The sequence below is a fragment of the Macrobrachium rosenbergii genome, chromosome 7 (assembly GCF_040412425.1).
Source record: "Macrobrachium rosenbergii isolate ZJJX-2024 chromosome 7, ASM4041242v1, whole genome shotgun sequence".
Taxonomy (NCBI): Eukaryota; Metazoa; Arthropoda; class Malacostraca; order Decapoda; family Palaemonidae; genus Macrobrachium; species Macrobrachium rosenbergii.
In genome coordinates this window covers 16,412,501-16,428,639 of record NC_089747.1, presented here as the reverse complement: position 1 = coordinate 16,428,639, position 16,139 = coordinate 16,412,501, and the positions used below count along the sequence as shown (strand labels likewise).

General features: G+C 37.4%; 1 protein-coding gene and 1 long non-coding RNA gene across 4 annotated transcripts in view; both read right to left on the bottom strand.

Annotated features, from left to right (window-relative positions):
- Positions 1-9,442: 9,442 nt before the first annotated feature.
- LOC136840184 (single insulin-like growth factor-binding domain protein-2) overlaps positions 9,443-16,139 on the bottom strand; it is a 44,150-nt gene continuing 37,453 nt past the window's right edge. The window contains exons 1-3 of one of the 3 annotated variants that reach the window (XM_067106669.1): positions 11,527-11,735; positions 10,640-10,760; positions 9,457-10,345 (exon numbers count right to left, since the gene is read on the bottom strand). In XM_067106669.1, coding sequence (XP_066962770.1) covers positions 10,217-10,345; positions 10,640-10,760; positions 11,527-11,576 — 300 coding nt within the window. In that variant the 5' untranslated portion in view covers positions 11,577-11,735 and the 3' untranslated portion in view covers positions 9,457-10,216. Of the gene's footprint in view, positions 10,346-10,639; positions 10,761-11,526; positions 11,824-16,139 lie in introns of those variants that run through there. The other 2 variants (XR_010853550.1, XM_067106668.1) reach the window with 2 other exon arrangements.
- Positions 15,638-16,139, bottom strand: part of LOC136840508 (uncharacterized) — a 1,740-nt gene continuing 1,238 nt past the window's right edge. Inside the window, exon 3 of the long non-coding RNA XR_010853623.1 lies at positions 15,638-16,066. This is a non-coding gene — a long non-coding RNA (uncharacterized lncRNA). The remainder of the gene's footprint in view (positions 16,067-16,139) is intronic.

Below are 16,139 nucleotides of genomic sequence, written 5' to 3'. Positions count from 1 at the left end.
TAAGTTCCATTAAGATAAATTTTTAATTCTATTTACCCTAATTATATATATATATATATATATATATATATATATATATATATATATATATATATATATATATGTGTGTGTGTGTGTGTGTGTGTGTGTGTGTGTGTGTATATATATATTTATAAATATACATATAATATTATATATACATATATATATTACAGTCATGTATACATACACAATTTACACAATATTTGAATGAAAAATATTACAAGTAAAAATTAAATTGAAGGCATGGTTCTGACCCCTTCTGTTCTAAAAAGATTCTCTCTCTCTCTCTCTCTCTCTCTCTCTCTCCTGGTAGTGGAGCGGGATAATGGGGAAAAAAGTGCAAATGGTGATACAAGCAACAGATTTGGCATGAGAACTCTTATCCCCATAAATCAAAATCAACCTCCGGCCACCTCAGTATTTGGTTATTTCCAAGTTGGCTGACAATTTTCCAAAATGGCGGCAAATTTGCTGTATATTTCAAATATTTTCATTTCATAAGCCTATAAAAGTTGCATACTGTCCATATAATGATTGAGAATTTGTATTTTGGCATTCTTACAGTCATGAAGAGATGTGAACCCATCTTTCCAATATGGCTACCATATGAACATCGTATTTCCAAAATGGCCGCCAAAGATAATTGTATGTATCTCCTGAGAGAAACCAATATGCTTTGTGTATCAATTAGCTTTAGCAAGTGCAGCTGCAGAGAGCTGTGCAGCTAAGTCCAGATTTGTAGCACTTGCACCTTCCATGGCAGTCCTTTTTGCAGCCACACTTATTCAGTTCTTGGCAAGATTTTGCTACTATTGGCAAATCTGTCCAATACGGAAACCAGGTGCCATCAATCTGTTGCCATCCCCAGTGTCATGTACTGGGCAGAACTGGATGACATACTAAAGACTGGCACCAAATGTGCCGTGCTTGAAAGGCAGCTCTCTTGCAATGCTCTCGAAGAGCAGCCCTTGTAGGGGGAATGCAATCATAAGCTCTTTGCTTTCTTGCAAAGAGATCAAGTCTAACCTCATTTACATTTTTGTACGAACTGCTTCTGTCGTACATTAGCACCATGAACTTTTCAATAATTTGCAGGTCTTCATCTTCTACAGCTGCTGGTGTTGAACTTAGTTTGGTGAAGGTGGGTGTGGCATGCTGAAACACAGTCCATGTTTGCCATGCAGACTTCTTCCCCTTTCCATGCTGCAATTTTATGGATAGGTATCCACCTCATGTCTTTTCCTCTACCAAATTTAATCCATAGTTTGTCCAAACATTGATGACAAGCTTATTTCAAATGGGGCCTGTCGCTTCTGAGAAGCGTGATGTGCTGCCCAAGATATGGACACAGTATTTTCACTCCTGTCCGACAGACTGGCTTTCTCAAGCCATTCATATTCAAGAGAAAGATACTTTGAAAACACAACCTGTTGGTGTCCTGTACTTCCTCTGGATGAAGGGAGGGGATTCTTATGTTTAAAGTGAGCAGGAGGTACATTTTTTGTGTAATATTCAGGAAGAGAAGGTACTTTTTTCGGCTTTGTTCCACTTTGGATGATTTTAGCCAATTTTCTGTCCTCACCCTTTTCATCAGTGCTTGGATGCTGAAACAAAGATATGCCTGTCCCATGGAAGGATGTTTGTGCAGTTGTGGCACTTGGATTATGGTCCAGATTGTCAACAGCGCAAGTTGTAAAGAGCCCTTTTCTTAGTGTAGTGGGACAAACTACTACTTCCTCCACAGCCCTTGTTACAACTGCTTCTCCTAGCCCTTTAGTCAGTTCCAGAACTCTATCATAGCTGATGCTGATTCCATGGTGATGGAATGTATCAATTAATTGATGCTTCCTGGTTTTTGCAAAGACCAGGAGACCAATATATATTGGAAACGGAGGTTCTCTTGACTTGGAATGTCTGGAGAATGTTGAAGATGCTGGATTCCTTCGACATTTGAAGTGCAAAAGTTGTGCTAAAGCTAGATCAGTAGATGATGTTCCATATTTAAGTTGGGATTTTATAACGCCACCGTTTTGTAGCACACTTACAAATTCCAACAAACTTGGTGGCACAGATTCTCTTCTAGCTGCTTTGGCCACGATTATTGCATCATTGTAGTCACATGGTGTGGCTAGGGCTTCTCTAATTTTCCTTTTGTAGGCAAACCAAATTTCTCTTCCCTTTTTAAAGTCCTCCAGTTCTGGGGTGCGGGCAAGTATCTGTTCTTTCAACTGTGGTCGGTACACAAAGGAAGCATCAACATTTAGCTGTTCCAGTCTTTGTTTGTACAAATCATAAAGTTCTACCATTGTAAAGTAGCAGCACTCATCTGTAGTCAACTGCTTGTCTCTTATGTACATCTCAAGCTCAGCAAAAGCATGGGCACATGCCTCTTGTCTGTACTGCACATAATCATCTCCAATTTTCTGGGAATTTAACCAGGCCCTTTCCCTGTTGTACACACCTGTCAGACAAGATGGGTGATACATATGGTCCTGAGAAACAATATCTCCAGCACTAAGCTTGACCAGAAGTTTCTCATCTAGTAGGTTGGTGGCTTATCGTTGCAGCTTTTCATGTAAAGGCAATATCATGGCCAATCATAAATCTTTGATTGGTGCTGGTTGGTCACAAATAAAGCATATTCCTTCTTTCTCAGTCTTAGATTCTTCTGCATCTTCTTCATCTTCCTTCTGGTTACTACGTGTGAATTTTCCTGATGGGGCGTCATCTTCTTCTTTTGTCTTACACAATGACTTCCTTTTCCTTTTTAGTTTTGTTGTTTTGAACTTCAGCATACATGATTCGTGATATGTTGCTTTGTTATTTTCAAAGGTCTGCAGAATTCCATCACATTCATCAAGCCTTTTGGGATGAAATGGTATAGGCATTGCATTTAATTTATAGAATTCAGGAATGTTTGTAGCAAGGGTGACATAGCAAGCACCAGATGCACCAAACAGTCTTTCACGTGTGTCCTCTTGGCACAAGCAACAAAGCTTCCAGTTAGTCGTACTATCTCCCTTCAGGAAAGACGTTGACTTCCAAGATTGTCCTGCCATTGCTTTTGTTCTATAGACCGAGGGTTTATCCTTTCACCACCTATATAACATATATGCACTTTCAGATGTGGGATACAACTAGGCTCAGATATGTCATAATCCTACCCCTAGTCCGATCATTCATCCAATGCTATTTAATTCCTGTGTGATCTGTACAACTTTGAAGTGGGGCTAGATAAACAGTGTTTGGGAAACTAATAACAAATCTCTGCCATTAGCTAGCACTGAACCCCATGCTGAGTTTCACAGCTGTAGTGTCAACCACTGTGCCCTGGTAGTACACTGACACTACACTTATACTTTTACATTAAGCTTATTACCCATTTTTTTTTCTAAATGAGGATGAAAATTAATTAACTGGGGATTAATTGATTTCTAATCTACAAGAAATGAACTGATCAGGCTGAAGTTACCCCCAAATCCATGTATTACCCGACCTTTAGCCTCATATATGAGCTTAAGTACCAATTTTTGGCATTTTGGCAGACATTTTTGATATAATGACAGCCATCTTGGATATTTCTATACAGAGAAATGATGTATCTTTATACATAAAGGCTTGTTTTTAATGTTTGAATATAAACTGGGAGTGACTTAGAGATTTGAATGTGATTAATCAATTAAATACCAATATCCAAATATCCACAGGACTCCATTTTGATAACTTGTCGGCCATCTTGGAAATGGCAAAATTTTGTGTGGCCGGAGGTTGATAATGAGACCGAGGGACAAGAAGAATAGTTGAGCCAAGTTTCATGCTTGTAGCATCATTTGCACTTTTCCCCTACTTTTTTTTGTAGTTACCCGCTCCACTATGGTAGGGAAAAGTATTGAGGGTGTTCAGTTGAAGTTATAACCTGTCAAGGTTTATTTGTTAAATATCACGAAGCTAGAATAGTTTTTGTTGTTAGATTCAAGACATTTTATGAATTTTTAAAACATTTTTATAAATTTTTTCGGCCACTTTACCGAGATAAAAAAAAACATGCGGTTACATAACATAAAAATAAAAATTCTCAAACTGATGACCATTTTAATAAGTTTTTTGACAATTTGAAGCTATATGACAACTTTAAAAACCTTATGACCAACGAGTAATTAAAATATCAGCTGCAGTGTAAGGGTAAAAATAAAAATAAAATAAGACATTTTCAATCATATCTACTGGATTGTAGCGCTAAACTATAGCCAGTCAATCTTTTGAAGTTGTCTTCCTTTAGAATCCGTGCTCCCATCCGGCTAGATCCAATCAACCTCTTCTGAAAACAAGTTCACCAACCAGCAACCCCTTTTTCGGAAACATGGTCCGTAGCCAAGCCACTGAGGATTCCTACTACTGTCCGTATGGTCGCTGGGCTTCGCAACGACCTCGGCTCAATGGGCCCAATCCCCCTTGACAGATCAGTCCTTCTGCGCAGGTGCCAAAGATGTGTAAGAGGCCACCGCACTCTTCACCTTCGCCCTGAAATGAGTTGTGTAATGTATTCTAAGAGAGCCGTTCCTTGCGAAAGAAATATCCATTGAAGAATGAGATATATACAATATTTACGATACAGCTGCTACTTTCAAATAAAACATTTCTTGCTTAAGAATAAGAAAGCAAGAATCTGAGCCAAAAGAAATTGTTTATCGCATGAAAATACCCATTTGCATATAAGAATGTCAGGATAGCAACTACCACCCTTATGTAAAAAGTTTTAATAGTAAGATTGAAACGGAAAGTCTCGCTTTCAATACTGAGAAAGAGGCTAAACTAACCTTAAGACATTCGTAGCAGCATCCGCACTGCCTCTCTACTGCTCCGTAAGGGCAGTTAAGTGACTCGGGACTGGCACATCTGACTCCTTCACAAGTGATACAGGTCAGTCCAGAAACACTGCAAATAATAATAAAATTATTTTCCGTTAGCTAACTAATATTGATTGTTATATTAAACTTTCCCTGCTGACAAATGGCCTTGAATAACATCTAATAGAGGAAATTTAAGCCGAAAGAGACAAAGAAATCCTGGTGGCTTCGATTTTTCTTAACATTTTCTCTGCGAAGTCAATCGTGTCGCTTCCTACAGGTTAATCTCACTCTACCTTTCCCTTTTCTCTTTCAGTCAGGTCTGGGTAAGCAAGGGCAGTGAAAATGTATGACCGGTCGTCCTTTGTTTTATGAATAACTTTTTTTTTATTTATAAAGGACAGGGATTTGATGACTATCTCTGATCTGTCAGGCCAATGTGCTTATTCTGAAGCTATAATTCTAGCGTCATTTAACAGTCATAGTACTGTGTTCCAGTTTAAAATTAAAACCCAGTGAAAGCTCTTCGCCCAGTACCCAACAAGATCAGGGATTAATTCATTGATATAGACTTATCTTTTTCACCAATTTTTCTTCTTTAACATTTACATTACTTTTCCTTACTAACATGAAGTTCGAGTGTCTTCAAGTCAATTCATTCTACCTATACGTAGATTCTCATGTTACTTAAAGAAACTAATTCGTTTTATGCACATTGTCACTATTTAGGATCAGGATCAATTATGTAATGCATAAAATTTGCGCGAGAGAGAGAGTTTGACTAATAAAAAAAAAAAACATGACTCACGTGACGACTGCCAAGGAAATGCACAGCAGCAGCGTGAAGTACGAAGCCATGACGAAGAAAACGCAACCTCACTGAGCACGTAACACGTAATGAATATAGAGTCTCTAGTCTTACCTAGACGTCGCCTGAGCAACGAATGATGTTTGGGTGACGGAGACTTGTTTTAAGGTGTTGCATTGACAGGCGAAGTAGTCGCCAGTGAAATAATAATCGAATATTTATTTGTCGGCCGGAGCTCGTGGTACGACTGTGTGTGTCAACAGTGAACCCAATTCTAGTAGGCGTCGTGGTTTTATTCGTGGTTTTTCTTCTTCATGAAGACTCCTTTGATCATTTATTTTGAAGATTGTGACAGCAATCTACGTCTGGCAACTTTATTAAAAAGAAAATTGCTCTGGATCTTCTGGTTTCTTCCGGAGAGGAATATAACTGTTGGACATCCGCTTTTTTGAAAGTTGTGGTTTGAATTAATTTTGTCATTACCACAATGCATTTCAAAAACGAGCTCTCCTGCGCTTTGACGCTCGCTCACATGCATTTACATACATCAGGTACCAGAAAAAACCGAGATACGCATAGTGTTTATGCACTTGAATTTTATATTCTTGTATAATGGAAAATAAGTTATTCGTTTCATTGAGGGAAGATTTGTATCGCTTGCTAGAGACGTAATTAATCAAGACCTTGATCTGTATGTGTTAACCTCGATGGCGTTTCTCTTTTGGTAATGTACCGTTCCAGGCAACGATACAAATTATTTTGAATAAGGTTTTTATTGCACCTGGTTTTATCTACCAAGGTTTTCATAGAGAGGATTTTAAAAGGCTTACATAGCCTACGTGGTTATATTTAGACACTGATTTTTTTTTATTTAATGGTAACCTTACAAACAGATTTGACGGGGTTCCAATGGGTTCTCCTCTGGGTCCTTTTTTTAACAAATATTATAATGGTCTTTTGGAGGAAAGTTTGTTGGACCAGTGCCCACCAGGGCCTTCCTTTTTTACTACAAACATTATGTAAAAGATAATTTTGTTTTTTTTTTCTAAACATTGGTGTTGCTGAGCAATTTTTAGAGTTTATAAGAAAACAAATGCTTACCTTTATATATATATATATATATATATATATTATATATATATATATACTGTATATATATATATATATATATATATATATATATATATATATATATATATATATATATATATATATATATATATATATATTGATACCCAGACCTGACCAACATTTCTCGATACCCAGACCTGACCAACATTTCTCGATTTCTGTAGCCTATATCGCAATGAAAGCTACACTGATATTAGTTTTAATTTTACAGCTCCTGTTTTTTTTTTTTATAATTTACGAGCATTTTTACTTTATTTCATAGAGAAACTTTTTTCTGGATTCACTTTCACAGTGACGAGGGATATCTTAAAAAGTACCTCAGGAAACTTGCAACTAATAAATTTCAACCTATGATTCCTATTCCAGCTGTACCAAAACTTAGTTTTCATGCCTCTTAACATTATAGGGATTTTAACTACTTTAACTCAGGTTATTTTAAACAGCATTCGTGTTGTCTTAATCCAAAGCTTGTTCTTGGGACTCCAAGAGCAACTGGTTCAGAAGTCTCATGTATTCGTCGGTCGTATATCAATATACTTGCCCAAGATGTAATCTTGGGACTTATCTTGGCTCCACTAAGAGGATGGTAGAAGTGCTGATTGGGTCCCATTGTGGAATTAGCCACAAAAGAGGCTACAACTGAAGAAGGAATGAATTTCGAAATATCAGGGAAAATGCAAACAAATGCACGCCAGCTATTCCCTATGAAAATTTTGAAATCACAGCACAAGCCATCGATGAAACTTCCCTACTTACACTGAAGTCATTAACTATAATACAACTGGTTCCATCCTTGGACTGCCAGACTTCTGTTATTCTGTTTATCTCTTTAAAAAAGTTCTTCTTCGTATCAAGTGTGCTGTCTTGGGTCACTCCAAGTTGGTATTTTTAGGCGGTGGGTCAGTCGGTTTTTTAATTATATTTTCCCCTAACTCAAGTCTCCATAGGGGTTAGTGCCATCGTTATAGGCACTGATTAATGTTCTTGGCAGCGTCCCTTCAGGCCCTAGCTGCAACCCCTTTCATTCCTTTTACTGTACCTCCATTCATATTCTCTTCCGTCTCATTTTCCACCCTCTACTAGTGATTATTTCATAATACAACTTTGAGGTTTTCCTCCTGTTACACACTTAAAACCTTTTTACTCACAATTTCCATTTCAGCCCTGAATGACCTCACAGGTGCCTTTGGCCTAAATATATATTCCATTCCATCCCTAACTTAAGACATTTTTACTCGGGTCATTCTTTTGTATTGGTTTTAATTCATGAAGTTTCATTTTTAGCACTGATGATGAAGCTTTGAAAGGTTAGCATACAATAAAGTACAAAATTATGCATCATCTCCATTTCGTCAACTTCTTCATATTATGACTTCGACATGTTATTTGTCAGAACTACTGAATGTAGGATTTTATATGTATGTATGTATATATATATATATATGTATGTCTGTGTGTACGTATATATATATACATATACATACATACATATATATACATGTATGTATGTATGTATGTATGTATGTATGTATGTATGTACAATCACATATACATACATACATACATGTATATATGTGAATATACTGTACATACATATAGTATATGCATATGTGTAACTCACTATAACTCACAAGAGCACAAGGATTATATGCAAAGTGCCACAAGGAAAAACTAAACAGAAGGCATGTTCCAAGCTGATTTCGTTTATTGAGACATTTTTACTTAGACGAAATTTTCGTTATATAATTATTACAATAATGCGGTGAAGGCAATATCATATTGAAAATGAGAGGAACACATCATCATCTAGTAACACCTTTTGTTGGATTTATTTCTCGGTCTTGGAGGCTCAAATCAGTGTTGAAAATACTAAATGTAATTGCCATCTCTTCATATCCACCGAAAGATACAGATTCGTGCTATTTAAGCTACCTTGTGATACATAATCATCTGTGGCGAGATGTGATCGCTCACTAAAGGTTGGATTGCAAGTCCCTCAAACTTCAGACCACTTCCTTCAGTAAAGGACCCTGCCAACCAATCTGCCCTTTCATTCTTTAAGCAACTCAGGAAACTTCGTTTTTTTAAGACCAGGGATGCTAACTCGGTGACTGTCTACCCAACTTCTAGATTTATTTCGAAGTATTTTGGGTTCTCTGAAGAAACTCTTACTACCTCAGTATTTTTTTTGTTGGTTGTAATGTAATTGCTATTCAAGATTGTCTGGACTTTGTTACTTTCAGCTTGTTTTTAGAACTCTGTAGAATTCTCTAGGTTCACAGTATGGGGGAAATCAAAAAACATTTAAAAATAAAAGATAGTGGTCTAAATTGCATGGATCCCAGAGATTTGCATTGCTAATATATGTCATGTTAATTGGCATTTCAAGAAAAGTACACAGTAATTCCCAGTGTAAGCACAGGCTCTGTTGATTGGTCAGCTAGCAAATGCCTCCTTCACTAGCATTGCTAGCAAATTCCAATTGCATGTAAGCAGTTGTGGTTAAAAGATACAGAAAATGAAGGAGATGAATTACCTACAAGGATCTAAAGGTGGAGGGGGGGGGGGAACTCCACAGTTTCTCTACGAAATAGTTAGAGAGATTGGACAGCAAGACTGAAGAAAAGAAGCGGGAATGAAGGTAAAGCGAAAGGCTAAAAAGTGTGGGTGGAGCTAGGGGCTGATAACTCTCTTCAAACTCCCTTTAGCAATTGCACCACGTGAGGCACTGATGGCACTGAACCCCTACGCAGTTTGCAAGCGTTTTATTTCCGCTTTCAGTTCCAAAACAGTACAATATTAAAAGAAGTTCCTTTGGAGTATATGATTCACCTACACAGGGTTATGGACAATACAACACGTAATTTGAGAAAAAATGCAATGTAGTTTGAAAGTTCCTTTTCTATTTCTTCTCTCCGCTGGTAGGGAAAGTATTAGGGGCTCGGTTAAAATTGTAACTAGTCAGGGTTTGCTTGCTAGACATCACTCATCCAGACTAGATTTTTCTTGTGAGATACGAAGGTTTTCCAGTCGATTTACTGAATATACATTTATATAAATGGAAGATAAAAGTTCCCGAATTGATTATCCTTTTATTAAGCTTCGATAGTTTGAAACCTTACGACAACTTTTAATACTTAATGACCGCTTTGGATATCTCATGACCAACGGTAGCTAAAACATCGGCCGCTGTGAAATAAGGGTACAAATAATAAATGAGACCCATCTTTCATTTTATTTACTGAATTCCAGAGCAAGAGTAGCCAAAAAATCTTCAGAAATCATCTTCATACAGAATCCGCGAATCTACTCTGCTAGATCCACTCAACCTCCTTTGAAAGCAAGTTCACCAACCAGCCACCCCTTTCTTCGGAAAGACGGTCCTTATCCAAGCCACAGAGGATTCTTACTATCGCCCTATCGGTCGCTGGACCTTGCAGTGACCTGGTTTCTCCCTCCTGTAGCCTCCGTGACAGATCAGCCCTTCTGCGCAGGTGCCAAAGACGTCTAAGGGGCCACCGCACTCTTCACCTTCGCCCTGAAATGAGTCATATAGTGGATTCTAAGAAAGTCGTTCCTTGCAAGAGAAATGTCCGTGGAAGAAAGGGGTATGTGACATTTCCGATACAGCAGTTACTTTCAAGGAAAAACTTTCTTCCCTAAGAATAAGATTAGCAAGTATCCAAGACAAAGAAATTATTCATTGCAAGAAAGTACAGATTTGCATGTAAGATTTTCAGGATAGCAACTACCACCCGTATTTAAAAAAATTTAACAGTAAAATTAAAACGGAAAGTCTCGTTTCGAGTACTGAGAGAGAGATTAAACTAACCTTTCTACATTCAAAGATGCAACTACACGGGTTCTGTACCCCACCGTAAGTGCAGTTAATGAACTCGGGACCTGGTAAAGCTGGAGCTGTTGTACAATCGATACAGGACAGTTCAGAAACGCTGCAAATGATAAAAATAAAAGTAATTTCATTAGCTAACTGATATCGATTGTTATCGTAAACTTTCCCTGCAGAAAAATGGCCTTGAATAAGATCTAATAGAGGAAATTTAGGCCGAGAAAGCCAAGGGAATTCTAGTGGCGCTGATTTTTCTTAACATTTTTTTCTGCGAAGCCAATTGTGTCGCTTCCTACAGGTTAATCTCACTCTATCTTTCCCTTTTCTCTTTTCAGTCAGGTCTGGATAAGCTAGGGCAATGAAACTATCTTACTGATAGGTCAGCCTTTGTTTTAAAAATAACTTTTTTTATAAGGGTTAGGGAGTTTTTTTTTTTTTTTTTTATAAAGGCCTGGGAGTTGATGACTATCTGTAATCTGTCAGACCAATGTGTTTGTTCTGAAACTATAATTCTAGCGTAATTTAACAGTCACAGTACTGTATTCGATTTTTAAATTAAAACCCAGTGAAAATATTTTAACCAATACCTAATAAGATCAGGGAGTAATCCGTTAATATAGACTTAGCTTCACTGATTTTTCCTCTTAAACACTAGCATTACTTTTTCGAGTGTCTTCAAGTCAATTCATATGAACTAAACAATAAAACTCCCACTGCTCATTCTACCTATACTTAAAGATACTAAATAATTTTATGCACATTGTTACCATTTAGGATCAGGATAAATTATGTAATGCATAAAATTTGCAAGTGAGAGAGAGAGAGAGAGAGAGAGAGTTTGGCTAATATAAAAAAAAGGCACGACTCACGTGAAAACCGCCAAGGAAATGCACAGCAGGAGCGTGAAGTACGAAGCCATGACGAAGGAAACTCAAGCTCGATGAGTACGTAAACAGGAACCTCTCCTATAGTTTTACCTAGACGTCGTCTGAGCAACGAATGATGTTTGTGTGACGGAGACTCTTGTTTTAAGGTGTTGCATTGACAGGCGAAGTGGTCGCCAATGAAATAATAATCGAATATTTATTTGTCGGTCAGAGTTCGCAGTAAGACGCTATTTGTCAACAATGACGTGTAACTGGAGTAGGCGCCGTGGTTTTATTCGTTGATTTTCTTCTTCATGAAGACGTCTGTAAGAATCTATTTGAAAAATTGTTACAGTTATCTACGTCTGGCAACTTTGTTAATGAGGAAAGTACTCAGAATCTTCTGGTTTGTTCCGGAGAGGAATATACCTGTTTGACATCCGCTTTTTTGGAAGTTGTGGTTTGCCTCAATATTGTCATTAATACAACACATTTCTAGATCGAGGATATATACATATATCAAGTACTTAGCAAGAAAAACCAAGATACGCGTAGTGTTTATGCAGTTGTACATTATATTGCTCCATAGCCCTATAATGAAAAATAAGTTAATCTTTTCACAGAGAGAAGATTTGTATCGTTTGCAAGAGACCTAATAACCCAAGATCTCGATCTGTCTATGGTTAGCCTGGATGCCGTTCTTTTATTAATGATACAAGTTATTTTGAGTAAGATTTTTATTGAACCTAATTATATCTACCACGGTTTTTCTAGAGAGGATTTTAAAAGATTTTTGTACTTGGCTCTGCTGGAAACAGACTCTTAATTGATGGTAACCACAGAAGCAGATTTGACGCGGTTCTCCTCTGGGTCGTTTTTTTAGCAAATACTTTAATGGGTCTATGGAGGAAAGTTTCCTTGGATCATTGTCCGCCAAGGTCTCGTCCTCTTTACTACAAACGTTAAGTAGATGATTCCTTATTCTTTTTCTGAACAGGGTTGTTGTTGTTGAGCAGTTCTTAGAACTTATGAAAAGAACAATTGCTTGTTTTTTTTATGCTTTAACACCCAGACCTGACTAACATTTCTCGACTTCTGTAGTCTAGATTGCAGTGAAAGCTACAGTGGTCTTGGCTGTAATTTTTACAGTTTTTGTTTTTTTTCTGTTTTAAATATACCAGCATTTTCACTGTATTGCATTGAGCCTTTTCTCTGGATTTGCTTTCATAATGACGTGGAATATCTTAGAAAGTACTTTCATGAATGTTGTTATCCAAAGCCTCAACTTCTGAAATACCTCAGGAAATTTGTAACTAATAAGTTTCAACCTGCATTGGCGATTCCTGCTATACCAAAACTTAATTTTTGTGCCTCTTAACATTTCACGGTTTTTAACTACTTTAACTTAGGTTATTTTAAACAGCTTTCATGTTATTGTAACCAAGGCTTGTTCCAGGGACTCCAAGAACAACTTGTTCAGAAGTCTTATGCATCCGTTGGTGGTATTTAAATATACTTGCCGAAGATATAATCTTGGAACTTATCTCGGTTCCACCATGAGGATGGTAAAAGTGCGGATTGGGTCGCATTATGGAGTTTGCCAGAAAACAGACCGTAACTTAAGAAGGAAAGAATTTTCAGATATCATGGAAAATGCAAACAAATGCACGTCAGCTGTTTCCTTTGACAAATTTGAAATCACAGCAGAAGCCGCCGTTGAAACTTCCCTACTTATACTGGAGTCATTAACTATAATACAACTGGTTCCATCCTTGGACTGCCAGACTTCTTCTGTTCCTCTGTCTATATCTTTAAAAAAGTTTTTTCTCGTATGAAGTGTGCTTTCTTGGGTCACTCCAAGTTGGTATTTTTAGGCGGTAGGTCAGTTAGAAAAGTTTCAGTTTTGTAATTATATTTTCCCCTAACTTAAGTCTCCATGGGGGTTAGTGCCACCGTTGCACCTCACTTGGTGCACTGTAGGCACTGATTAATGTTCTTGGCAGCGTCCCTTCAGGCCCTAGCTGCAACCCCTTTCATTCCTTTAACTGTACCTCCATTCATATTCGCTTTCTTCCGTCTCACTTTCCACCCTCTACTAGTAATTATTATTTCATAATACAATTTTGAGGTTTTCCTCCTGTTACACACTTAAAACCTTTTTACTCACGATTTCCATTTCAGCCCTGAATGACCTCACAGCTGCCAGTGCTTGACATTTGGCCTAAATATTATATATTCCATTCCATCCCTGACTTTTGGCCTAAATATTATATATTCCATTCCATCCCTAACTTAAGACATTTTTACCTAGGTCATTCTTTTGTATTGGTTTTAATTCATGAGGTTTCATTTTTAGCACTGATGATGAAGCTTTGAAAGGTTAGCTTACAATAACGTAAAAAATTATGCATCATCTCCATTTCGTCAACTTCTTCATATTATGTTCCGACATGTTATTTGTCAAAACTACTGAATGTAGGATTTTATATATATGTATATATATGTGTGTACATATATACATATATATACATGTATGAATGTATGTATAATCACATATATACATACATACATGCATGTATATATATATGGATATACATACATATAGTATATGCATATGTGTAACTCACTATAACTCACAAGAGCACAAGGATTATATGCAAAGTGCCACAAGGAAAAACTAAACAGAAGGGATGCTCCAAGCTGATTTCGTTTATTGAGACATTTTTACTTAGAAGAAATTTTCATTATATAATTATTACAATAATGCGGTGAAGGCATATCATATTGAAAATGAGAGGAAGACTTTATCATCTAGTAACACCTTTTGTTGGATTTATTTCACGGTCTTGGAGGCTCAAATCAGTGTTGAAAGTACTAAATGTAATTGCCATCTCTTCATATCCACCGAAAGATACAGATTCGTGCTATTTAAGCTACCTTGTGATACATAATCATCTGTGGCGAGAGGTGATCGCTCACTAAACGTTGGATTGCAATTCCCTCAAACTTCAGACTACTTCCTTCAGTAAAGGACCCTGCCATCCAAGCTGCCCTTTCATTCTTTAAGCAACTCAGGAAACTTCGTTTTTTTAAGACCAGGGATGCTAACTCAGTGACTGTCTATCCAACTTCTACATTTATTTCGACGTATTTTGGGTCCTCTGAAGAAATTCTTACTACCTCAGTATTTTTTTTTTATTGGTTGTAATGTAATTGATGTTCAAGATTGTCTGGACTTTGTTACTTTCAGCTTGTTTTTAGAACTCTGTAAAATTCTCTAGGTTCAAAGTATGGGGGAAATCAAAAAACCATTTAAAAATAAAAAACAGTGGCCTAAATTACATGGATCCCAGAGATTTGCATTGCTAATAGATGTCATGTTAATTGGCATTTCAAGAAAAGGCCACAGTAATTACCACTGTAGGCACAGGCTCTATTGATTGGTCAGCTAGCAAATGCCTCCTTCACTAGCATTGCTAGCAAATTCCAATTACATGTAAGCAGTTGCGGTTAAAAGATACAGAAAATGAAGGCGATGAATTACCTACAATGATCTAAAGGTGGAAGTGGGAGAAAACTCCACAGTTTCCCTAAGAAATAGTTAGAGAGGTTGGACGGCAAGACTGAAGAAAAGAAGCGGGATTGAAGGTAAAGCAAAAGGCTAAAAAGTGTGGGTGCAGTTAGGGGCTGATAATACTCTTGAAATACTATTGCACCACGTGAGGCACTGATGGCACTAAACCCCTGCGAAGTTTGCAAGCTTTTTATTTTCCCTTTCGGCTCCAAAACAGTTCAATTGTAAAAGAAGCTCTTTTGGAGCATATGATTCACCTACATAGAGTTATGGACAATACAACACGTAATTTGAGAAAAAAATGCAATATAGTTTGAAAATGCCTTTTCTATTTCTTCTCTCCGATGGTAAGCAAAAGTATTAGGTGCTCGGTTAAAATTATGACTAGTCAGGGTTTGCTTGCTAGACATCACTCATCCAGACTAGATTTTTCTTGTGAGATATGAAGTTTTTCCAGTCGATTTACTGAATATACATACATTTATATAAATGGAAAATAAAAGTTCCCGAATTGATTATCCTTTTATTAAGCTTCGACAGTTTGAAACCCTACGACAACTTTTAATACTTAATGACAGCTTTGGATATCTCATGACCAACGGTAACTAAAACATCGGCCACTGTGAAATAAGGGTACAAATAATAAATGAGACCCATCTCTCACTTTATTTACCGAATTCCAGAGCAAGAGTAGCCAAAAAATCTTCTGAAGTCATCTTCGTACAGAATCCACGACTCCACTCTGCTAGATCCAGTCGACCCCCTCTGAAAGCAAGTTCACTAACCAGCCACCCCTTTCTTCGGAAGCACGGTCCTTATCCAGTCCACAGAGGATTCTTGCTATAGTCCGATCGGTCACTGGGCCTTGCAACGACCTATGGCCAATATGCCTAACCCCACTTTACAGATCAGCCCATCTGCGCAGGTGCCAAAGAGGCCTGAGGGGAAGCCGCACTCTTCACCCTCGCCCTAGAATGGAGGTATGATGTATTCAAAGAGAGTCGTCCCTTGCAAGAGAAATGTCCGTGGAAGAATGGGATAT